Genomic DNA, 24,989 nt, shown 5'->3' with positions numbered 1-24,989 from the left:
GTGGTACTGCCATGGAAGCCAAACCACAGGTCCTTCTGTAGATCTGCTAAATGGGGAAGTCCAGGACGGGTGCAGGAGCTCCATGGACATAATATATGGCTAAGGAGCTGGAGGAGAACATCTACAATCCATCTCCGATCTGCTCGCAAGCTCTGTGCAACCTCGTTATGGGAATATCGCTCAAGGGTCACGTCCTGCAAATGTCAAGACATAGCCGGCATCCATGTGTATAGTTGCAGAGGAACATTTGATACGATATAAATGCAGTAACAAAAAAATAATAATAATAATCAGAAAAAAGAACCATAAAACAAATCAATTAATCTTAACGAGGGTTTCCTACACTGGGACTGTGCAGGTCTATGTAGGTCCTTTGCTTCCATCTTTATGTCCCATTAGTCATGTTCTAATGAGTAAACAGTCATTTATTTTCATAGCCCTTGGATATGGCATAGATTTGCGATGGATGTAATTGTATCCAGAGAGTCGCTGTGGGTCATTTCCATAGGCTACATAAATAATTAACCGTCCAGTATGGAGGGGAGACGGGAACATGAGGCAAAGCGTTTAGTAATAGACATAAAGGCTATATAAAACCAGATGGAAGCTTACAATCGGAAATTCACGACTGCCACAACCTCCAATTATCTATCTATCTATCTATCTATCTATCTATCTATCTATGCATCTATTATTTTATCTTCTATCTACCTATCTATCTATCTTTCTATATATATTTCTCCTATCTATCTATCTATCTATCTATCTATCTATGCATCTATTATTTTATCTTCTATCTACCTATCTATCTATCTTTCTATATATATTTCTCCTATCTATCTATCTATCTATCTATGCATCTATTATTCTATCTACTCATATCTTTCTATTTATACTCTATATATCTTATCATAGAGGCGACCTTGACGTAGTGAGTGGCTTATTACGCTTTGGCCAAAATGTGCACTAATGCCTCATTCAACATCCAGCATAGAGGCAGGGCAGAGTGCTGGTTGCAGAGTGCGATTGCATTTGTGTTTTTGCGTTTGTATCTGTATTTCGCCATAGCAATGTGCACCTGCTAGGGGTTGTGCGGACTGAACCCCCCACATTTTTTTCTTTGTAGTATATATTGGAGGCGTGGTGATCTCCATGCAGTCATGCACACCTGTCCAGCTAGTCTGCCCTGGAGGCTGGTTTTAAAGTCAGTATAAAACTGAGTCTGCTTATATAGCACCTACCAGTAGCCATTTGGCTCTAGGAGAAGTATATAGTGGGCTCAGCATGCATGTTGGTACTTGCATCCCTGGATCGATGAAAGCTGTAATGGCACCGGACGGAGTCAAAAGCAGAGTGTGCTTGGCGTGCATGCTGTACCTGCGCTCCCTGGACTTTGTGTGGCTGTCGTGGCCCATAACAGGTAGGAACTAGTGTTAGGGACCGCTCATGGAGGCGACCTTGACGTGGTGAGTGGCTTATTACGCTTTGGCCAAAATGTACACCAATGCCTCATTCAACATCCAGCATAGAGGCAAGGCAGAGTGCTGGTTGCAGTGTGCGATTGCATTTGTGTTTTTGCGTCTATATATCTTATATCTATCTTTCTATATATATTTCTGATATATCTATGCATCTATTATTCTATCTAATATCTATCTCATATCTTTCTATTTATACTCTATCTTATATCTATCTTTCTATATATATTTATTCTATCTATTTATCTATCTATCTATGCATCTATCTATTTTATCATTTGATGTTTTTATGGCTGTATAATCTGAGCTCTAGTTGGCAGTATTATTTGAGCACAATATGGCAGTTTTTTTATGTTCCAATAGCATCCCTCGAAATTGTACGACCTGAGGCCTGACTTCTGCATTCTATGCCGCCCCTGAAAAAGACTGACTACACAAAAAAAGGGTTTTGCGTGAGGACTTAAGGGGTTGTCCAAATTCAATTAAAAGTTTCCCAGCATCAGTAAATGTACTAAAAAACATAGCCGTACTTACCACTTTTCTCCCCTGCTGTTGCTTCGGTGGTGTCATCCCGTACACACCACAACGGCAGCCAATCACAGGCCTCAGCAGTCACCTGCCATATATTCATGAGGCTACTGATTGGCTGCACAGTGACCGTGGTGTGTACAAGACGTCAGCACTGCAGCCAGGACGATGACATCAGTGCTGCAGGATTGGAGCCTGACCCTGGAGGTGGTTTGTATGACTTGGTTTGTTATACATTTACTGCTGCTGGGAAATTTTTCATTTAGCTTGATGCAGATATTGAAGACCTATTCCCTGGATAGGTGAATAATTTCAGATGGTTAGGGGTCGGACACCCATTAAGGGCTATACGTGAACTCTTACCCGCTGACCTCACTTTACATTAATCCCATGGGATTAGTAACATTGTAGGATTAGCTGCGCGGGACGTCACATGGACTGTAGTGCAATCTGGTGACATAAAAGCCAGAAAGCATATCATAAGACAAGGGATTTCAAGACCCCTCCAGCGCTCCCAGATGGATGCCACCTCAGCAGCAATAGCATGCAGCTCATATAGAAACCATTCCTGCTGCCGCAGCACCGCAGATACGCTTAGGCTTAAATAAGGATTAGACAGCATTCTTCCCCTCTTTATGGGTTTACTACAGCAAAAAGCAGATAAATCCTTCAGCTAATCTGGTCACAACGCTTTACGGATGACTGCTGAAAGTGATCATTATGAAGCTGCAGGAGAAGGAACTGCATGGTTGACAGATGAGAGACCTCTATGCGGCAGGATTCGATCCCTGGTTACATGGCTTTTCAAGTTGTATGACATTTCAATGTGTAATCTTAGTTCAACGCAAGAAAGTTCTATAAATTAAAAGTCATCTTAAAATTTGATCCTGGTGAAATCTTCGTAATAAAAATCCAAGGAGAAGAATGGTTATCTAACTGTTGGCCGTATGGAATGGTTTTGCACCCTAAGAGGAATATATACCGCATTTTTCGCTTTATAAGATGCACTTTCCCCCGCCAAAAGTAGGGGAAATACTAATGAGAGCTTTCATTATTGAAGTGCTCATTAGTATGCAGGAGGCACAGGGAGTGGTGAGTGTAGCGCTACTAGCGTTGGCTGTACTCACTGCTCCCTGGTCTTCTTCTGAGTGTTGCGCTGTGCTGTGTCCTCACTGCGTATAGCATTAGGACATACACTATAGGCACACACCATGACCTGATGCTGTGTGCTGTGTCAGGTTAGGCTGAGTTCACACGAGCGTGACAGATTTGGTCCGGATGCGTTCAGGGTGCGTTCAGTTAAACTCGCACCATTTTGCAAGCAAGTTCAGTCAGTTTTGGCTGCAATTGCGTTTAGTTGTTCAGTTTTTTCCGCGCGGGTGCAATGCGTTTTGATGCGTTTTTCACGCGCGTGATAAAAAACTGAAGGTTTACAAACAACATCTCCTAGCAACCATCAGTGAAAAACGCATTGCATCCGCACTTGCTTGCAGATGCAATGCGTTATTAACGCAGCCCCATTCACTTCTATGGAGCCAGGGCTGCGTGAAAAACGCAGAATATAGAGCATGCTGCGATTTTAAAGCATTGCAGAACTGATGCATGAAAAAAAACGCTCATGTGCACAGCCCCATTGAAATGAATGGGTCAGGATTCAGTGCAGGTGCAATGCGTTCACCTACTGCATTGCACCCGCGCGGAAATCTCGCCCGTGTGAACTCAGCCTTAGGCCCCTTTCACACGGGCGAGTTTTCCGTGCGGGTGCGATGCGTGCGGTGAACGCACTGCACCCGCACTGAATCCTGACCCATTCATTTCTATGGGACAGTGCACACGAGCGGTGATTTTCACGCATCACTTGTGCGTTGCGTGAAAATCGCAGCATGCTCCTCTTTGTGCGTTTTTCACGAACGCAGGCCCTATAGAAATGAATGGGGTTGCGTGAAAATCGCATGCATCCGCAAGCAAGTGCGGATGCGGTGCGATTTTCACGCATGGGTTCTAGGTGACAGTCTATTCACTGTATTATTTTCCCTTATAACATGGTTATAAGGGAAAATAATAGCATTCTGAATACAGAATGCTTAGTATAATAGTGCTGGAAGGGTTAAAAATAATAAAAAAAGTTAACTCACCTTCTCCTCTTGTTCGGGTAGATGCCGGTCTGTTCTTTAGCTGTGGGCTGAAGGACCTGTGGTGATGTCAGATCACATGCTGATTGGAGCATGTGATCTGACGTCACCTCAGGTCATTCAGCCCACAGCTAAAGAACAGACCGGCATCTACCCGAACAAGAGGAGAAGGTGAGTTAACTTTTTTATTATTTTTAACCCTTCCAGGACTATTATACTAAGCATTCTGTATTCAGAATGCTATTATTTTCCCTTATAACCATGTTATAAGGGAAAATAATACAATCTTCAGAACATCAATCCCAAGCCCGAACTTCTGTGAAGAAGTTCGGGTTTGGGTACCAAACATGCGCGATTTTTCTCACGCGAGTGCAAAACGCATGACAATGTTTTGCACTCGCGCGGAAAAATAGCGCATTTTCCCGCAACGCACCCGCCTCTTATCCGGGCAAAAAACATGACGCCCGTGTGAAAGAGGCCTTACAGTGCAGCACAATGCCTGGAAGAAGACCAGGGAGCGGTGAGTGCAGGAAGAGCATGCTGGATCTGCAGAGTTGCAGCACCATCTGAGCAGGAGAGGTAAGTTGTTTATATTTTACTGTCTGATCTGAGTTCTGATGAAGATTGAGCGTCTGATTGGGGGGTCTGATCTGAGGTCTGATAAAGATTGGGGGGCTGATTTTGGGGTCTGATGAAGATTGGGGGACTGATCTGAGCTCTGATGAAGATTTGGGGGTCTGATTGGAGGATCTGATCTGAGACCTGATAAAGATTGAGGGTCTGATTAGGGGTTCTGATCTGAGCTCTGATAATTGCGGGTCTGATTTGGGGGTCTGATGAAGACTGGGGGTTCTGAACTGAGGTCTGATAAAGATTGAGGGTCTGATTGAGTTCTGATGAAGATTATGGGGTCTGAACTGAGGTCTGAAGAAGATTGGGGGTCTGATTTGGGAGTCTGGGGAAGATTGGGGGTCTGATCTGAGGTCTGATGAAAAATATTTTTGCCTATTTTCCTCCTCTAAAACCTAGGTGCATCTTATAAAGTGAAAAATATGGTTTTGGTGATACAGATAGCAAAAATTTGTAGATATCTGAGTAGAGAAAACCCCCTTGACATTCTTGTGGCTGGCCATAAAATCATCGATGCCTTATTCCCAAAACTAGAACGCAAGATCTGTCTAAACAAAACCAGGGGAGCAGAACAAAATCACTCCCATCATTTCCATACTACCCATCATAAACATATTCGTAGCATTTGAGATGTCCTGAGAGCCCCTAGGCCTGGTGGAGCCATTGAATAGGTTAGGTAGAGGATGACCTGCAGGAGGGGTCATGTATTGAAAACCATACCATGAAGATTTATCAAAGAAATACTAGACCTAATGTATAACTTGGCCCTGTGCTGCTCAGGATTGAAATTAGGCCGTCTACTGGCATCACCTATGTGAAATTCACCTCAATCAAAGCTCTGGTAGAGGTGGTAATTAAAGAATGCACCACGTACTGTCTCTAATCCCTCAATGCTTGATATGCACATAGGCGGAACATTTAAACCCGTTGGATGAAAGTGGTATGAAGTCGCTATGATGCCCACAAGAAAATTTATCTTAGTGGACAGATTCTGAGCCAAGAACTGACCTCATAAAACTTGGTCGCAAAAGTCCATTAGCATACATATTAGCTTCTTCCTGACATCAGAGGTGGGGGGGGGGGGCTAGAGGGGGAATCAGCAGACCTTCTTAAGGTATGTGTGTCCCTATAACTTTGTCATTTCTTTGGGGGACAACTCATTTGATGAACTGGCCGACTTTCCTGCTATCCCCCAGGCAATCGGACTTCTACCGTCTCGTAACATATTAAGTTTAGTTTCTTTTATTTTATGTTATTTTTTCATAAAACTGTCTTTTAGATAGTAAAACTTCACTTTAATAAGAGCCTTCTTGTGTTCTAAATTATTTCACGATCTCAGAGGAAGTCTTGTTGTGTATATTGGTATAGTAACCCTGTGAACGCTAGAGAGAGCGGTGGGTTGAAGTGGGTAATTGTGAATTACCTTGTTTAAGGCGTCTTGTCCAATTATTATGGCAAGTGGTGGCAGCTAGTGGTGGCAGCTTGTCCAATTATTATGGCAAGTGGTGGCAGCTAGTGGTGGCAGCTTGTCCAATTATTATGACAAGTGGTGGCAGCTAGTGGTGGCAGCTTGTCCAATTATTATGGCAAGTGGTGGCAGCTTGTCCAATTATTATGACAAGTGGTGGCAGCTAGTGGTGGCAGCTGGTCCAATTATTATGGCAAGTGGTGGCAGCTTGTCCAATTATTATGGCAAGTGGTGGGGAGATTTAGCATAACCCTGTGGCTCAAAGTAGCAGAGTGGGAGATTGACGTTAAAATCCGTTTCACCCTTTAAACTCACATCCTGAGTCTAACTCGTGAGCCTGACAATGGTATATATTGCAAGTTGTTGGTGACTTAATAATTGGCCATTGAGATTATTTGTCAACTAAGCGGTGCACATTATAAGCTATAGTTACATACGCTGGTCCTCTATGTTCTTGATGTATGACTCTAGTTTGTCATATTTTGTAGGTTTCTGTGGGAGGTATACCTCTGACATACATTCTCCAGGTGCAGTGTGAACAGAGTGTAATTCTATAGGTATCTTAAGGGAATCGAGGAGAAGGCACATAAGTGGATTCTGAAGGACCTCGAAATAGATGGACCTCTAAATACTGGTGGTATCTGTATTCCAGGAAGTATAGACCATATCTCCATTGCGTACTAGTATTGTACTCATGCTGTGTATGGCCACAGCCTTGGGGGTACTTTTATGTAATTTTCTGGAGTAATTGGTACTTGGCGGCGTTAACAAACACCTAATTAGAATCACACTTTGATATAAATAATAATGAGGATGACCACAAAAATGGCTATGGCGGAGCCATAACATTTTTTTCTGGTGTCCTGGTATACAGGAACATTCACCAGTAATAGACACCAGATGTTGACAGTGCTCCACAGCATATAGATACTACCTTGAATTCGTAGGACTCTTCAATAATGATCTCCATCTTGGAGTGCTCCCCAAGTATTGGCTTTCCCATCTCTGCAATCCTCCGAGCCTCCTCCTCCTCTGAGGTAAGTTTCTTGTCTTCATCGTCTGGTCATAGAGAGAAGGCGTCTTAGAACCACAAGATCACTTGCATGACAGTAGGAGACATTATATATGCACTGAAATAAGCATTGTGACGTTACTGGAAGCAAATCCTTAGAGGGTTTTTCTAGTTTGAAAACACATTTCCAACTACTCTGTAGTTTACAAAAGAGGGGTGCCATCCCTTCAAAGGACTTTGTCCATGTATTACACTGATTGCTTAATATGGGCTGTGTAATGCTTTGTTTCCCCAGTGGTGGCGCTGCAGGGAAACTGAACACGTGCTGCCAGGTTCTGCCACAGATTACAGCTGATTGCAGAGTATTTTAGCAATAGGACAGCCTGTGATCAGCTTATCATTGGGGGACACTGTTAACAAAAAGTTGAATGTTGAAGCAATAGGGGTAAGTGAACTTAACATACCTCCTAACCGTCTCTAACCTGGCGGGACAGTCACAATACAATGGTGAAGCAGCCGTCAGCACCCTGCTCCGACATCCGCCAGCCTGTGCGCCCTCCAGCAGGCAGGCATGTCGCATTGACATCATCACGCATGCTGAGCTGAGCCGGAGAGAGCACAGGCGGGAGATGAGGTGCTCCGCTCATCAGGGGAACAGTGCTAGGTGAGTATTACTTTTTAGTTTTTATGTAAACTACAGGGGCATCACCATTGTGATGGGGGAACAAAGGGGCAGCACTGTTGTAAGGGGGCACTAAGAGGGCAGCACTATTGTAAGGGTCGCTAAGGGGGCAACACCATTGTTAGAGGGGCACTAAGAGGGCAGCACTATCATGAGGGGCACTAAGAGGGCAGCACTACTGTAAGAGGCACTAAGGGGGCAGCACTATTGTAAGGGTTGCTAAGGAGGCAGCACTATTGTAAGGTGGGCACTAAGGTGGCAGCACTATTGTAATGGGGCAGCACTACTGTAAGGGGAGCACTAAGGGGGCAGCACTACTGTAAGGGGAGCACTAAGGGGGCAGCATAATTGTAAGGGGGCAGAATTATTGTAAGGGTTCTCTAAAAGGACATAACTACTGTGTGGGGGCACAAAGGTTACTGGGCGGGATCAGATAGGCATTGGGTGGAGTTAGCGGCATGGCTTAGTGAAAAAAAATCTGATATTGTTCCTCCTTGGGCATTTCAAATATTGGAAGGTATAGAGAAACAAGCCAATGTGAACACTGGCATACATGGGGAAATGCTTCACCTCAACATTGTGCTAACACATCAGGGACAATCCCGTTCAGAACACAGCCTTATATATACATGGACATGAGACAAAACCTTTTGACTAAACTTTGTGAACAAAGAACTTTACTCAGACATCTAACCGACCAGCAGAAGTTCCTGACTATAAGACGCCAGATGACTGGAATAGTTTTGGGGGATATGATAATTACTCAGCATTGGAAAATAATAAAGAGAAAGAAAAGATCTTACCCTGATTGAGTAACAGAGCTGGAGAGAAAGAAAAAAGTGAGAAGACAGAATTGAAGTCACATGTCAAGAGTAAGCAGATACTCCACTGCCCATCACATGCACCTCACATATACACCCTGTAATATGTACCCACACTATATACGGTATATAGTCGTCATTAATTTTTACCTTTTTACATATGTTATCCCACAAAGGATTTAGATTTTTAAGGGAAATATATGCATTTTTATATTACAGTAATTGCAATGTTCTTCTCATTGTTTAAACTGCTACAGTATGCAGCTGAATCTTTTGCTATTTGTCAGAGGCGTGCACAAAAATCCTAGAGTCCCATAGCAATAGACCTGCCTGTGTATTTACATTAATGTCCACCAGTACACTACTGTGCGATTAATTCAATTTATCTGTTTTTCCTAACTTCATAACTGAAATATTATAACTACCCGAAGCCGCCACTAGAGGGAGCTAGCTATATATGATTTTATACAAGTACTGAACTCAGTGGGAGCTGTATAAGTCTGTTCAGTGCACTCCCCCTAGTGGCAAGTTCAGGAAGTAAATACAACACAGTCACAGCAAGTAAGATCCCCCCAAAACTTCAGCCTCTATTGCAGATGTTTTTCCTGACTGTACGATAGATTCAATACCCCCACAGGGCAACTGTCAACAAGCAGGTTAAGTGATGCTGATGGACCTTATTTTGACTTTATTTTATTCTAAGGATGCATACTAACAGTTGTTACTACGCCTACTTTCACACTAGCGTTTTTTGCGGATCCATCATGGATCTGCAAAAAACTTTTGTTACCATAATACAACGGATCCTGAACGGATCCAGTTGTATTATGTCTTCTATAGCCATGACGGATCCGTCATGAACACCATTAAAAGTCAATGGGGGACAGATTTGTTTTCTATTACTGCCAGATTGTGTCAGAGAAATTGGATCCGTCCCCATTGACTTACATTGTGTGCCAGGACGGATCCGTCCCCATTGACTTACATTGTGTGCCATGATGGATCTGTCCCCATTGACTTAAATTGTGTGCCAGGACGGATCCGTCCCCATTGACTTACATTGTGTGCCAAGACGGATCCGTCCCCATTGACTTACATTGTGTGCCAGGACGGATCCGTCCCCATTGACTTACATTGTGTGCCATGATGGATCTGTCCCCATTGACTTAAATTGTGTGCCAGGACGGATCCGTCCCCATTGACTTACATTGTGTGCCAAGACGGATCCGTCCCCATTGACTTACATTGTGTGCCAGGACAGATCCGTTTGGCTCCGCTTTGTCAGGCGGACAGCAAAACGCTGCAGGCAGTGTTTTGGTGTCCGCCTCCAGAGTGGAATGGTGACTGAACGAAGGCAAACTGATGCATCCTGAGCGGATCCTTTCCCATTCAGAATGCATTAGGGCAAAACTGATCCGTTTTGGACCGCTTTTGAGAGCCCTGAACGGATCGCACAAACGGAAAGCCAAAACTCTGGTGTGAAAGTAGCCGTATACCTGTAAGATTGGGCGCAAGCAAATCCCTCTTCCTCCTTCTCCTTTATTAACAGGGCCAGGTTTCTGCATACTCATCTCACCTGGCCCTGTCAATCAAGAAGGAGAGGAAGGGGCTGGGACAGGAGGCAGGAGGAGCAAGGGTGGCTTGGGCCCACCCCCGAAGAACTTAATGGTTCATTTTCATGTGGGTAAAAGCTACTCCAAAATGAAGCAATGGACCAATAAATGAAATATATGATTACATTCTGCAGAGCAAATCCTACAAGGTAATTTCCTGATGACAGAGTCCCTTTAAAGTTAAAATTAGCCAATCAGGCCATCATAACACCAAATAGAAATATACAATAAAAATAAGGGATCTGTCAACAGCAGCCCGTTGATTGTTTCCAAGTAGCATCAGAATATTGTACATTTTTGGATATTTACTGCTCGGAGTAAAAGTAACGGGATCAATAAATGAAAGCGCGTTGTGAAGTTGCAGCAACTCTTACCACTAGGGGGCAATGTTGAGACATCTAACTTCCATATATATGTGTTATATTATTATATAAGGTCATTTGTACATTATAGTGGTCAGGAATCCTTCATAATGTACGCTTGTTATGAGTATTTAAAGGGGTTTTCCAGCATTTTTATATTGATGGCCAATCATCAGTATAAGCCATTAATATCAGATCGGTGGGTACCCGACACCCCGCACCCCCGCCCGTCAGCTGTTCCTGACTGTAAGACTCAATCATTGCTTTAACTGATAATCATATTTTGTGAATTGCTCCAGTAAAACAATGAACTGTCACATAAATAATGAGCCTCCCTGCACGGATGATTCACATTACGCTACGTCTGTTCTAATTTCACATAAAAAATAGTCGGATGAATCCTGATGGTGAAGATCGCTGCACAATACTGCAGAATAGCATCATCGTTTATCATTATATTTACAGTGAGGAACAGAAGTATTTGAACACCCTGCGATTTTGCAAGTTCTCCCACTTAGAAACCATGGAGGGGTCTGAAATTCACATTGTAGGTGCATTCCCACTCTGAGAGACAGAATAAATAAAAAAAAATCTGGAAATCACATTGTATGATTTTTAAAGAATTTCTTTGTCTTGCACTGCTGAACATAAGTTTTTGAACACCTGAGAAACAGCAAGAATTCTGTCTCTCAAAGACCTGTTACTGTGTCTTTAAAAAGTCCACCTCTACTTCACTCATTAATCTTACTTAGTAGCACCTGTCTGGGCTCTTTAAAGACACCTGTCCTCCCCACAGTCAGTCAGACGCCAACTACTACCATGGGCAAGACCAAATAGCTGTCAAAAGACACCAGAGACAAAATTGTGGACCTCCACAAGGCTGGAAAGGGCTACGGGGCAACTGCCAAGCAGCTTGGTGAAAAAAGATCAACTGTTGGAGCAATTGTTAGAAAATGGAAGAGGCTAAAGACGACTGTCAGTCTCTCTCGGACTGGGGCTCCATGCAAGATCTCACCTGGTGGGGTATCAATGATGATAAGAAAGGTGAGGAATCAGCCCAGAACTACAAGGGAGGAGCTGGTCAATGACATGAAGAGAGCTGGGACCACAGTTTCAAAGGTCACTGTCGGTAGAACACTACGCCGTCATGGATTTCATTTGCATATTGGATTCCCCCATAAGTAGGGGAATAAGAATATTGTATTCTTGGCATCTCGGTGGTCTCCTGTTACATTACTGAGAAACCCCTTTGAAATAAATGTCAGCCAGTTTGGTTATCTATATAAGTCCTTATAGCAGTCACGGTTCTGTCTCTCTGAGCTCCTCTACATAGGCATAGGGGTAGATTTATTAAGAGTGGAAGCTCATACGTCCATAGTTGTCGATGGTCCCAAATTTGCTGGGCTAATCCCAAATTTTCAGAGACAATCCCAGTAAATTTGGCTGATCCCAAACCAAGAATGGGTGAGCTTATGCAAATCCTGCTCAGAAGTGGGCACTCCCGGTCAGGCTTGGGGAGTTCCTGGGGCAGGGCTTAAATGAGCCAAATGTACCAACTGTATTGTTGGTAAGTACACTCATTGACGGAAAGAAAAATACCGCAGCTAGACAGAAATGTTGGATTGCTGCAAAATTCGGCATACTGTTATGCTCAACCGTATCTTATCTTGTATCCAGGCTAGAGGCCGTATCTCATCTTGTATCTAGGCTAGAGAGGGCCCAACAGATATTTGTAAATTTATTAAAAAGGAAAAACTAAAAGTTTGCATGGGCATACGTATTAAGACTCTTTGCTATAATACTTTAAATTTAGCTCTGGGGTCTCCCATTTCTCTTGATCATCTTTGAGATGTTTCTACACCTTAATTGGAGTCCACACCAACCCATGAGGAGAAAAGAACTTCCTGTAGAGTTCAGAGACAGGATTGTGTGGAACCACAGATCTAGAGAAGGGTATGAAAACATTTCTGCTGCTCTTAAAGTTCCCAAGAGCACAGTGGCCTTGTGACAAACTCCCCTCTTTTGAGGTTGCCACGAGTGCTTGGAGAGGACTACTTGCCAGCCTCTTACCATGTGATTACGGTCCCATGTTGTATGCACCGGTTTTATGCAATAGTGCATAGTTATATAAGTTCATGTATTTTGCTGTCTTTTGCTACCATGTGGCTAATGGAGTCTGGCCTCTGTCCTTGGGAGATAAGTGGATCACTTCTCAATTGTCTCCAGGACAAAAGACTGTGTATAACCGTTTTGGACAGAAAAGCCATGAGTACAGCCAGGCCAAAGAGACTTGTACTAACTTTTGAATTCCTGGTCTAATTCGTGCAATTTTGGGATGTGTTAAATGTCTATGTGTATTGTAAAGGGTAGGACATTGTATATTTGAGTAAGTGATGTCTGTCCTATTGTCTCCCCGTGTGTATTGGCGATTTCCCTTTGTCCTGAGAGATAATGGAATTACACCTCGGTTGTCTCCAGGACAGAGGACATTGTGTATTGTCCTGCCTGGGATAATTATGTTAACCATTGTACCATGAGTGGCTTAGGGACAACTCTATGAATGTCTTTGAGTGGCCCAGCCAGAGCCCTTACTTGAACCCAATTGAACATCTCTGGAGGGACCTGAAGATGCCTCATCCAACCTGACAGAGCTTGAGAGGATCTACAGAGAATGACAGAAAATCCCCAAATCCAGGTGTAAACCTTGTGGCATCATCCCCAAGAAGACTGGGGGCTAAAAACACTGCCAAAGGGGCTTCAACTAAGTTCTGAGTAAAGGGTGTGAATACTAGATTTTAGTTTTTCCTTTACAATAAATTAGCAAATATTTCTAACCTTCTGTTCTCACTTTCTCATTGTGGAGGATTGAGTGCAGAATGATGGGGAAATATACATTTCTTTTATTTCAGCACAAGGAGAAACATAAGAAAATGTGAAAAAAGTTAAAGGGTCTGAAGACCTTCGGCATGCACTGTATACACAACCTCTGCTGCATTCAGACTACCCGTAGCTCAGATCTTGCAGCTGGGGGAAATGGGCACCAGGGTTCACCAGTTGGGGGGTCCCAAGGGTCAGACTCCCCACTGATCGAGTATTTATCTCCTGGAGGGGTAATAAATGCTTCAGGCTAGAATACCCCTTTAAATATGACCCTAATATTCAGCAAGGTTTTCAGTATCAAAAAGTGGCTTCATATCTGTAAAGTTTTCCCAAAGAGCAGCCATGTAAAGTCATGACTGCTAAACCTTCCATTAATAACACAGGAAAGCCATGGGATAGCTACAGAACCTGAAGAGCGCCTGCCCCGATGCAGGAGGACCACAGGTCGTAGCCTCACTCCAGCACATCCATCTACACCTTCCTGCCATACTGCCTGTTGCTTAGCAACTGACGTCGCTGCGTTACATTGTATACTGTTCCACAAGGTAATGCTGTTTTGCAACGATTTGCCACAGCACGATTCTCCTAGGCAACGGAGGAAACATGTTGCTAGGCAAAAGTGTAATCATCTGCAAGTTGCTTAGCAACAAAGTTACCAAGGAAATCGATGCCTCATATCCACTGGAGATGATGTGAGCCGTATAAACCATTAGCAAATGCTGCCATAGATTTCCTAATTAAGAGACTATTTTTAGGAGGCTGTGATTAACCCCTTCCATGCCAGAAGAAGAGCAGCTCTACGATTGGACCACTATTTTGGCTTCCTGGGATATGAATGGCATTATAAAAGTGGTGGGGAGGGCTGGTAGTCCGGACAGGGAAATACCGTGGGTTCAATTCTATGTACCTGAAATCCCACGTTTCATCCATCGGGGCTCCTCCAGGATCACATAGAAGTTCTCTTGCTTCTCGTATTCTTCGTCATCAACAATCTTGACTTGTAGGGTTTTACTGAGGAGAGAGAATTGGAGAAGCTTGTAAGATCATTGCATTCCATTTAATAAGTCCTACACGGCAGGCAAAACTAGACCGCCATAATACAGCCAGGAGACCCAGACCATGAACCGCCGCTTCAATCACCATTGCAGGGTATCGAAGACAATATCATTTTGGGGGTATTACTGTCATCTTAAAGCAGCCTTGAAGGGGGGCTTATCTTGACAACCTCTTTCCATATGCTCCTTTAAAAGGGTTTTCCGGAAATAGAATATTCAGGGGCGGATTGACCACAGACCCTACAGGAAAATTTCCTGGTGGGCCGATGCCCAGGAGGGCCACCCAAGCCTATCTCATGGCCTTCAGCCATAAACTGATTCTCTCTTACACACCTCACCAGCAGCTGAATTCAACTGTATTGATATCCTCAGGACAGTGATACAGTTGAATACTGTGGTGCAGATAGCAGTTTCGCGCTGCACTGTGGTATTTGGTTCTGCTGGGGCGGTATATTGTGCTGCACTGTGGTATTTGGTTCTGCTGGGGCAGTATATTGTGCTGCACTGTGGTATTTGGTTCTGCTGGGGCGGTATATTGTGCTGCACTGTGGTATTTGGTTCTTCCGGGGGCAGTATATTGTGCTGCACTGTGGTATTTGGTTCTGCAGGGGCAGTATTTTGTGCTGCACTATGGTATTTGGTTCTGCTGAGGCAGTATATTGTTCTGCACTGTGGTATTTGGTTCTTCCGGGGGCAGTATATTGTGCTGCACTGTAGTATATTGTTCTGCTGAGGCAGTATATTGTGCTGCATTGTGGTATTTGGTTCTGCTGAGGCAGTATTTTGTGCTGCACTGTGGTATTTGGTCCTGCTGAGGCAGTATTTTGTGCCGCACTGTGGTATTTGGTTCTTCCGGGGAAAGTACATTGTGCTGCACTGTGGTATTTGGTTCTGCAGGGGCAGTATATTGTGCTGCACTGTGGTATTTGGTTCTTCAGGGGCGGTATTTTGTGTGCTGCACTGTGGTATCTAGTTCTGCTGGGGCAGTATATTGTGCTGCACTGTAGTATATTGTTCTGCTGGGGCAGTATTTTGTGCGGCACTGTGGTATTTTGTTCTGCTGAGGCAGTATTTTGTGCTGCACTGTGGTATTTGGTTCTGCGGGGGCGGTATATTGTGCTGCACTGTGGTATTTGGTTCTGCTGGGGCAGTATATTGTGCTGCACTGTGGTATTTGGTTCTGCTGCGGCGGTATATTGTGCTGCTCTGTGGTATTTGGTTCTGCTGGGGCAGTATATTGTGCTGCTCTGTGGTATTTGGTTCTGCTGGGGCAGTATATTGTGCTGCACTGTGGTATTTGGTTCTGCTGGGGCAGTATATTGTGCTGCACTGTGGGATTTGGTTCTGCTGGGGCAGTATATTGTGCTGCACTGTGGTATTTGGTTCTGCTGAGGCGGTATATTGTGCTGCACTGTGGTATTTGGTTCTGCTGAAGCGGTATATTGTGCTGCACTGTGGTATTTGGTTCTGCTGAGGCGGTATATTGTGCTGCACTGTGGTATTTGGTTCTGCAGGGGCAGTATATTGTGCTGCACTGTGGTATTTGGTTCTGCAGGGGCAGTATATTGTGTGCTGCACTGTGGTATTTGGTTCTGCCGGGGCGGTATACTGTGCTGCACTGTGGTATTTGGTTCTGCTGGGGTGGTATATTGTGCTGCACTGTGGTATTTGGTTCTGCTGGGGCAGTATATTGTGCTGCACTGTGGTATTTGGTTCTGCAGGGGCGGTATATTGTGCTGCACTGTGGTATTTGGTTCTGCTGGGGCAGTATATTGTGCTGTACTGCGGTATTGCTGGCCCTGTCTACTTCTGTTGTCCCTGCCTAATTATGTTGCCCTGTCTTCTGTCAATTTGGACCCCCCTGCACCATAGGGCCACTTTTAGTTTCCAGTCGGCCCCTGAGAATACTGATGGAAGATCCTCAGCACAAGGAATCTATATAAGATCGGTGGGAGTCCGACTCCTGGCACCCTGCCGATCAGTTGTTTGAAGAGGCCATGGTGCTCTGTTAAGTGCTGCAACCTCTTCCCAGGCCAGTAATGGTATATTCATTGGTCACATGACCTAGGCACAAACTAGGATGCCATAGCGTGAGGTCCATCTGTTCACCAGAACTCTGTAAGAGACCAGGCCTATTCATGAAGTACAGTAAGTGTCTTCCCCTAGTGATAGCGGTGGATCCTGGCCGGGGTTAGAGAAAACCAGATCTTCGGTGATCAGCTGAATCTAGGGAGACTTTCCCTGAAATTTAAAGAAAGGGAGTAATTTGTTATGTTTCTTGGAAAGCTGTATGACATCCAATATGGCCGCCTATGGCTGTCACTAGCGCCCTCGCCCTGAGAGTACTGAAGGCAAATCTGTCGCTGGAATATAGAAGCAGGTAGGCCGGTGTAGCCTGGGCCCTGAACTCATTCCTCAGCTGCACACAAGAGGGGCAGCCATTTTTAGTCAAGTTGAATATTTCTGAAAAAAATCTATAATCCCCACTGTTTTCTCCTTCTGAGGAGTCACTGATTTCCAAGTCTTAGAAATCCCCTCAGTGGTTATCACTTCTAGACTCGTGTCTCTATTATCTCTTCCTTTGATAGGAAATTGTCCTTTTGCTGACTGGAAACCGTCAACAAGTAGATTAGCAGCCGCTAACTGATCTTAGGCTACTTTCACACTGGCGTTTTGGCTTTCCGTTCAGGGCTCTCCCACGCGGTCCAAAACGGATCAGTTTTGCCCTAATGCATTCTGAATGGAAAAGGATCCGCTCAGAATGCATCAGTTTAGGGTACTTTCACACTTGCGGCAGGACGGATCCGACAGGCTGTTCACCATGTCAGATCCGTCCTGCGGCTATTTCGCCGTGCCGCTAGACCGCCACTCCATCCCCATTGACTATAATGGGGACGGGGGCGGAGCTCCGGCGCAGCACGGCGGTGCACGGCGAAAGGCCGCCGGACTAAAATTACTGCATGTCAGGCTTTTTAGTCGCCGTGCACCGCCGTGCTGCGCCGGAGCTCCGCCCCGGACGGAGCAGCGATATGGGGATGGAGCAGCGGTATGGCGGCACGGCGAAATAGCCGCAGGACGGATCCGACATGGCGAACAGCCTGTCGGATCCGTCCTGCCGCAAGTGTAAAAGTAGCCTAACCTCTGTTCCGCCTCTGCTCTGCTCTGGAGGCGGACACCAAAACGCTGCTTGACAATGTGGAGGCAAACAGATCTGTCCTGACACAAAATGTAAGTCAATGGGGACGGATCCGTTTTCCCTGACACAATAGAAAACGGATCCGCCCCCCATTGACTTTCAATGGTGTTCAAGACGGATCCGTCTTGGCTATGTTAAAGATAATACAAACTGATCCGTTCTGAATGGATGCATGCGGTTTTATTTTATGAACGGATCCGTCTGTGTAGATCCATGACGGATCCGCACCAAACGCGAGTGTGAAAGTAGCCTAGTGTCCCTGTTTAGCCAAGTAAAGGGACTGTCTCACCTCAACATTTCTAGTCCATATTTGAGCATATGGATGTCAGAGTAGGGGGTTCGCTGCTATGTGCCAGAACACTACATTTACTACTATATTGTCACTACTATTATATTATACGATATTATACTATTATTTCTACAGGTATGCTATACTTTATTCTGCTACTTTTACTATATTATTACTATTTTTATTATATTATATACTATTATTACAATTTTATATTGCATTATTCTATTATTACTATATTATTTACTACTATTATAATATTATATGATATTACTATTAGTGTTATTAGCATTACTATCTTATACTATACTATTATTACTATACTGTATATTATATTGTACTATTATTACACTATATTATCCCTATTATTATATTATGTGATATTATACTATTACTGTTATACTATATCATACTATATTACTGCTATTATTACTGTTATACTACTGTATATTATACTATCTTTTACATACAATTATTACTACACGATATTTAGAAAAGTATTGGACACACCTCATTGTCATAGTCATTGGCTTCAGGTGTTTCATTCAGTCCCATTGCCACAGATGTGCAGAAATCCAGTCCCTAGCCATGCAGTTGTCTTTACAAACACTTTGTGGAAAAATGGCTCGTTCTCAAGAGCTCCTTAATTTCTAGCGTGGTCCTGTAACATGATGTCACTACTGCCACAAGTCAGGTTGTGAAATGTCTTCCCTCCTAGATCCTCCACCATCAGCTGTGAGGGGTATTAGTGCAAAGTGGAAGGAACCACAACTCAGCCACAAAAGGAAAACCACGTAAAGTCCAGACCTACTCTGATATCAAGATCACCACAAAATCTGCTACTCCAGGAGTTCATGACATTGCTAAGCAGCTTCATGCAAACCTTACATCACCAAGCACAATGCCAGGCGTTGGATGGAGTGGTGTAAAGCCCTCACCACTGGGGCAGTGGAAATGTGTTCTGTGGAGGGATGTATCACACTTCTCTGTCTGTCAGTCTGATGGAGATGTTACCTGCCTAATTGTATTGTGCCAGCTGTAAGGTTTGGTGAAGGAGGGATAATGCTCTGGATTGTTTTTCAGGGGTCAGCCTAGACGACTCAGTTCTACTGAAGGAAAACCTTAATGCTTCAGCACACCAAGACATTTTGGACAATTTGTCTGTGAAGGTTCTCATTTATCCTCTGTGAAGGTTCTCATAGAATTGAGCAAGCTCGTTGGAAGAACGAGTGAAACGTTTTCAAGAAATCTACAGTACGTCCAGTTGCCTTGATTTATTCTTTACAGATATTTTGGACAATTGCTTCCTACTTTGTGGGAACAGTTTGGGGAAGGCCTTTTTGTGTTCCAGTATGACTGTCCCAGTGCAAGAACCAAGCTCCATAAAGGCATGGTCGGGTGAGTCTGGTGTGGAAGAATTTGACTGGTTGGACAGAGCCAAGACTTCAACTTCATCCAACGCCTGGAGATTGCGAAGCAGATCCTCTTACCCAACATCAGTGTTGGACCTCACAAATGCTCTTCTGGATGAATGGGCAAAAATTTCCACAGACACAATCGAAAATCTTGTAGAAAGCCTTTCCAGAAGAGCAAAGTGGAGACCAACTTCATATGAGTGCCTACAGATATAGAATGGGATGTCATAAAAGCTCCAGTAGATGTAATGTGTGGTTGTCCCAAAAGTTTTCTCTATATAGTGGATATTATACTATTGTTATACAATTATTACTATATTACTATATAACATCAATGCAAGATCAGAGTCCTCACCTACCATAAGACCTATATAACACTGGTGTCTTCTTATGTTACAGAGGAGTTTTTGGACCACCTTGACACCAGGGCTTAGGTGTGTCTGCTGTCTTTTGCACCCTTAAAGCTACACCCCTACCAAGATTTGTACTGTACCCTGGGCATGTGCCACCATGATAGATACAGTATATATACATATATTTTATTTACGTGTATATAGATGAGAACTTGAAGGTCAACTTGGGTTATAAAAATCTAAGTCTACACAGAATAAGACAGTAGAATAGATGGGAGGGGTGGAGCGCTGGAAATGTGTGATATTACCCAGGGAGCAGGCTGATAATGAGTAGCTTTTTCAGCACCCATAGGCAAGAAACAGAGGAGTGAGGGGGTTGCGTAGAGATGTAGAGTTTTTCAATGAATAATTTAAGGCAGATTCATGGAGTGATGTCACCCGAGGTCAATGAATGTTCTATCAAAAGCTTTATGCTCTCCTCCTATAATAAACCCATTACCAGAGCAGAAGGGAAGGAGAGGGACATGGTCCGTATGTCCTCACCCTATTGTTTTCTGCTCCACGTTCCATCCTACGTCTCATTTGGAGTGTGACTGATACACAGCGGGGAGGCTCTGGGAAAAGGTGTTCATATGCTGGTACAAAAATATCAAGCACAAGGCGTAATTTATAATTTACGACTTGATCTTTCCCACCCACGTTACTACACTTTCTTTCCAATTGTCTGGTGGGCGCGGGTTGAATAAAATAAGCTGCTGACACTGATTTCACAGACGGAAATGTAAGAGCGTAGAACAAGAGGCTTTAGGTCCAAGCTAAGTGACTAAACTGGGTTGTCTGGTTTAGAACCTATTTCCAAATACCCTACAAAGGGGCTTCCCTCATCCAGAACCTCTATCAATGACCTGGAGCAGCCCATTAATAGCAACGAGAACCGTGCAATTCTTCATTTGTCCTTTGGTTGTACAGCAAATGTATTTTTGGGACCTTTTTAACAAAACGGGATTGTCACTGATGGGATCAGTAGTAATCTGTCGGGGAAGCTGGCATCAACCGTTCAATTCACCAGGAAAAACTGAGCATTTCACATCACCAATTAAGTGGGAAGTTCATGTAGGTCCTTTAGGGCAAGAGATGCTCTTTGTTGTCTTCGCCACTAGTGGACGAGGGTCCTGAAACAAGACCTCCATCTGATGACTCAGAATTCCTTACAAATTGAATAGGGTTTTCTAAACCCAACAACTCTTTAAATGCTAATACTTCCTCCACTCGCTGCTGTGGTCCCTTATGTGTCCCTTCGCATGACGGTAGCTTCTAACAACTGGAAAAACATATCTGCTTGGTGCCACGACTGGAGATTCACCTAATGGACCATGCATATCTGTTGCAAAGCCATCAATCTGGAACATTGAGTTACTCCCGGAGATCACTTGCACGATCATCGATCTCTAATGTCCGTGTAGCCTAGTAGTTATGGAAGAAAATGTAATTTGTAATCAATGTTCTTTAATTATACTTTTGATGCCTAAGTCTAAATCACGTGTTGATGAGTTGTTTTAGGATACACTCAAGTAAAATTTTTAGATAGATAGATAAATATGAAATAGATATATGTTAGAATCAATGGCTGTTCTCCAGTAATCAATTAAACCAGGCATCCTCAAACTGCGGCCCTCCAGCTGTTGTAAGACTACAACTCCCACAATGCCCTGCTGTAGGCTGATACCTGTAGGCTGTTCGGGCATGCTGGGAGTTGTAGTTTTGCAACAGCTGGAGGGCCGCAGTTTGAGGATGCCTGAATTAAGGGTTTGGCCCATCTCGCACTTTAGTGACATCTCGCTAGGATATGCCACCAATGTCTGATAGGTGCGTCTATTTTCGGCACTCCCATAGAAGTGAATTAAGAGTGGCCACACTTGCAAAGTGTGTCCTCGTTCACTTTGGGGAACCCATTCTAGAGGTGGTCCTAGTGATATACCACCAAAGTGCGAGATGGGCCAACCCCTTTATCTACAACCTGGAATATTTTTACACTCCAGAAATACATCCAGGCCCTTATGAAGTCTCTTAGTGAGTTCCCCATCACCACCACTTTGACAGACTCTGTCCTCTATAAAGTGCACTGAGGGCAGGCCCAAACCACCCTGTGCACTCTTGCTCCTCCTGCTTCCTCTGCCAGCCCATCCCTCTCATTCTTGATCGGCATGGTCAGGTTCCTGCACCTGGCCCCGCCAATCAAGAAGAAGAGGAAGGGGCTGGCAGAGGAAGGAGGAGGAGCAAGGGTGCACAGAGTGGTTTGGGCCCGCGCTTGGTGCACTTAATGGCAACGGATCACTAAGTGACAGGTATCATTACATTCAGCTGAACTAGTCCTACAAGACATAGTGCCTGGTTTAACAGTGAATTTCCTTGTAACTTATCGGTTTCTTTAATAAATCGTCCTGGCTACTTCCAAGAAAGGTTGTGTGTCCTTCTCGACTCATGGGCTCAGGATTTGGAGTGCTGATTTATGGGTGAGGGTGTACCAGCAACAACACCCGTGCAATGCGCGTGAACCAATCCTGCTTCTTGATATGTTTTAGTTATTTGGAGAGTAAACTGGCATGGGGTGTGCAGTGTGCCCCCCGCTCTGCATCTGACACCCCCCGCTCTGCACCTGACACCCCTCCACCCGGTCTTCATGGCCTCTTGTTGTGACAGTCCCCTCGCTTACACATATCCTTGGCTTTGTCCTGTTGCACCATTTCAGCCCCCTCTGCAGCATCTCAATTACGTGAGGCGGCTTGAGGAAGGAAAAGCAATTCTTTCATTTGTGTTTTTCAGAGTGGCAAAGAGTGTACGGGGAACAGATTTCATCTTGCACAGACGCCCACGCAGCCCGAGCCTTGGCAGCCGGGAGGGGACCCTTCCATGGACTTTACGTGTGATGTGGTGGAGGTGAGGCTGCGTTCTGTGCAGGGATTCTGCTCGTCTCACCATCCGGATGTCAGAAAGAGATGAGATTCAGAAATGTCAGAAAGAGCGAGAAGACATGTTCTTATGTAAGTCTCATTCCTACAATGACACGCGGTGGTGCTGCCATTACTAGGCCTTGTGGGGATGTGGCATCTTTATCCATGGACTGGACTTGGTGATGTTCCTGGCTTTATACAGTCACAGTAATACAATGGAAAAGATTCATTTGTGCCTAATTTCAGTGTTTCAATTCATTGCCATTTTCAATATCTCTGCTTACTGCAATTTTTTAGTCTGTAAACCATGTCACAGTTTGCTACAATTACATCCAGACAATATTCTATGGGCTAAACCGCCTAGAATCCAGACTGAGGGCTCATGCACATGACCGCTGCCCGGCCGTGGCAGTATTGCGGCCCGCATACAGGGGGTCTGCAATACACAGGCATCGGCCGTCTGCACCCAGCACCACGGATCGCGCACCCATTCACTTCAATGGGTAGCAATCACGGAGATGCGGAACTGCGGCACGGATCGGAACCCCACCGAAGCACTACAGAGTGCTTCCGTGGTGTTTATGGCCGTGCCTCCGCACCGCAAAAAAGTAGTGCATGCACTACTTTTTTGAGTTGCGGACCATCGGATACGGATAGCGAACCCCATTCAAGTAAATGGGTCCACGATCCACATGCGGCTGCCCCACGGTCGGCGCCCGTGCATTGTGGACTGCAATTTGCGGTCCGCAGCACGGGCACGGAACCCTTACGTTCATGGGCATAAGCCGTGATACTTCTTAAAGGGGTTGTGTCATCTGGGACATTGGGGGCATATCGCTAGGATATCCCACCAATGTCAGATAGGTTCAGGTCGTCCCACCTCTAGGACCTGCACCTAGCTCTAGAACGGAGCCCCCAAAGCGAATGAGAGCACGCTGCGCATGCATGGGGTGCCCTCTATTCACTTCTATGGGAGTTCCAAAAATAGTCGAGCGAACGTACTCGGAAGTCCCGTAGACATGAATGGAGAGATCACCGCACATGCACGGCCACCTCTCCATTTACCTCTATGCCAGTGCTCTGCTATTTTCGGAACTCCCATAGAAGTGAATGGAGGGAGCCCCATTCTAGAGGCAAGTGTAAGACCCACGCCTATCTGACATTGGCGTCATGTCCTAGCGGCACTGTCTCAGATGAGACAACCCCATTAACTACACTGTAGCAGACTACCAGGGCAGGACGCCTATTTGTGCTTCTGATGTATTACGCTTATATAAAGAATATAATGGGTTAAAAATAAGCATTGGGCTGTGTTCACATCTGACTTGGAGGCTTTTGTTAGGGGTGCGTGACAGATTGCATTAGAAAAGCCGGAGAAATTAGCACAAAATGCTCCGGTTGACCTGACGGACCCCTATCTATACATGTACAGAGTGTGGAGGGGTCCAGGCCTAGGAGGCAAAATGGGCAGCATGATATTGGTCTATGCTACAGGGCCACTTCTCAGCTATGCATGCCACGGTTGGGGAGTAAGACAATGTTCACACTTGTGTCTATTTAATTATTATTATTAGTAGTATTTTTATACATATTTATTTTACTATACGTAAGAAAAAACTGATGACAAAATGAAAAGACCAAAAATGTCCATGTCCTACCACATGCTGCTAGTAAGGCCTCATTCACACAGTCCGTGTTTGGCCAGTGATTTTGAGGCCAGTGGGCTGATGCCCCGAGGGCTGCCCCGGACCAAGATAAAGATCTATTGCTCTCAGCATTCATGTAGGAGAATCAGGCACCTATGTACCTGGCCAGCGGCCACAGGTGCCCTTCTGAATTCAACTGTATTGCCTTCCTCAGGACCAGTGTCGGACTGGGGGACCTAGGGCCCACCAGTGTAACTGTTTAACTGGTACAGTGTAACAGTGTACCATTATTCTTATTTTTTTGTGGCCTGTATGTGAAACCATTCACTTCAATAGGGCCGCAAAAAACGGAAATGACTCTGTATGTCTGCCTGGTCGTTACGCAAAATTACAGAACATGTCCTATTATTGTCGGCACTACCGACAAGGATAGGACTGTTCTATTAGAGGCCGGCTGTTCTGTTCCGCATAATGTGAA

The 24,989-nt window shown here is 44.6% G+C and overlaps 1 protein-coding gene across 2 annotated transcripts in view; it reads right to left on the bottom strand.

Moving 5' to 3' along the window:
- The window catches only part of SLC8A2 (solute carrier family 8 member A2), a 129,601-nt gene that overhangs the window by 15,895 nt on the left and 88,717 nt on the right, over positions 1–24,989 (bottom strand). The window contains exons 3-6 of one of the 2 annotated variants that reach the window (XM_044306555.1): positions 14,526–14,617; positions 10,658–10,672; positions 8,734–8,751; positions 7,171–7,295 (exon numbers count right to left, since the gene is read on the bottom strand). In XM_044306555.1, coding sequence (XP_044162490.1) covers positions 7,171–7,295; positions 8,734–8,751; positions 10,658–10,672; positions 14,526–14,617 — 250 coding nt within the window. Of the gene's footprint in view, positions 1–7,170; positions 7,296–8,733; positions 8,752–10,657; positions 10,673–14,513; positions 14,618–24,989 lie in introns of both variants that reach the window. The other variant, XM_044306554.1, reaches the window with a different exon arrangement.

This window comes from Bufo gargarizans, chromosome 9, assembly GCF_014858855.1.
Source record: "Bufo gargarizans isolate SCDJY-AF-19 chromosome 9, ASM1485885v1, whole genome shotgun sequence".
Taxonomy (NCBI): Eukaryota; Metazoa; Chordata; class Amphibia; order Anura; family Bufonidae; genus Bufo; species Bufo gargarizans.
The sequence above is the reverse complement of the archived record's forward strand: the minus strand, read 5'-3'. Positions and strand labels throughout refer to the sequence as shown.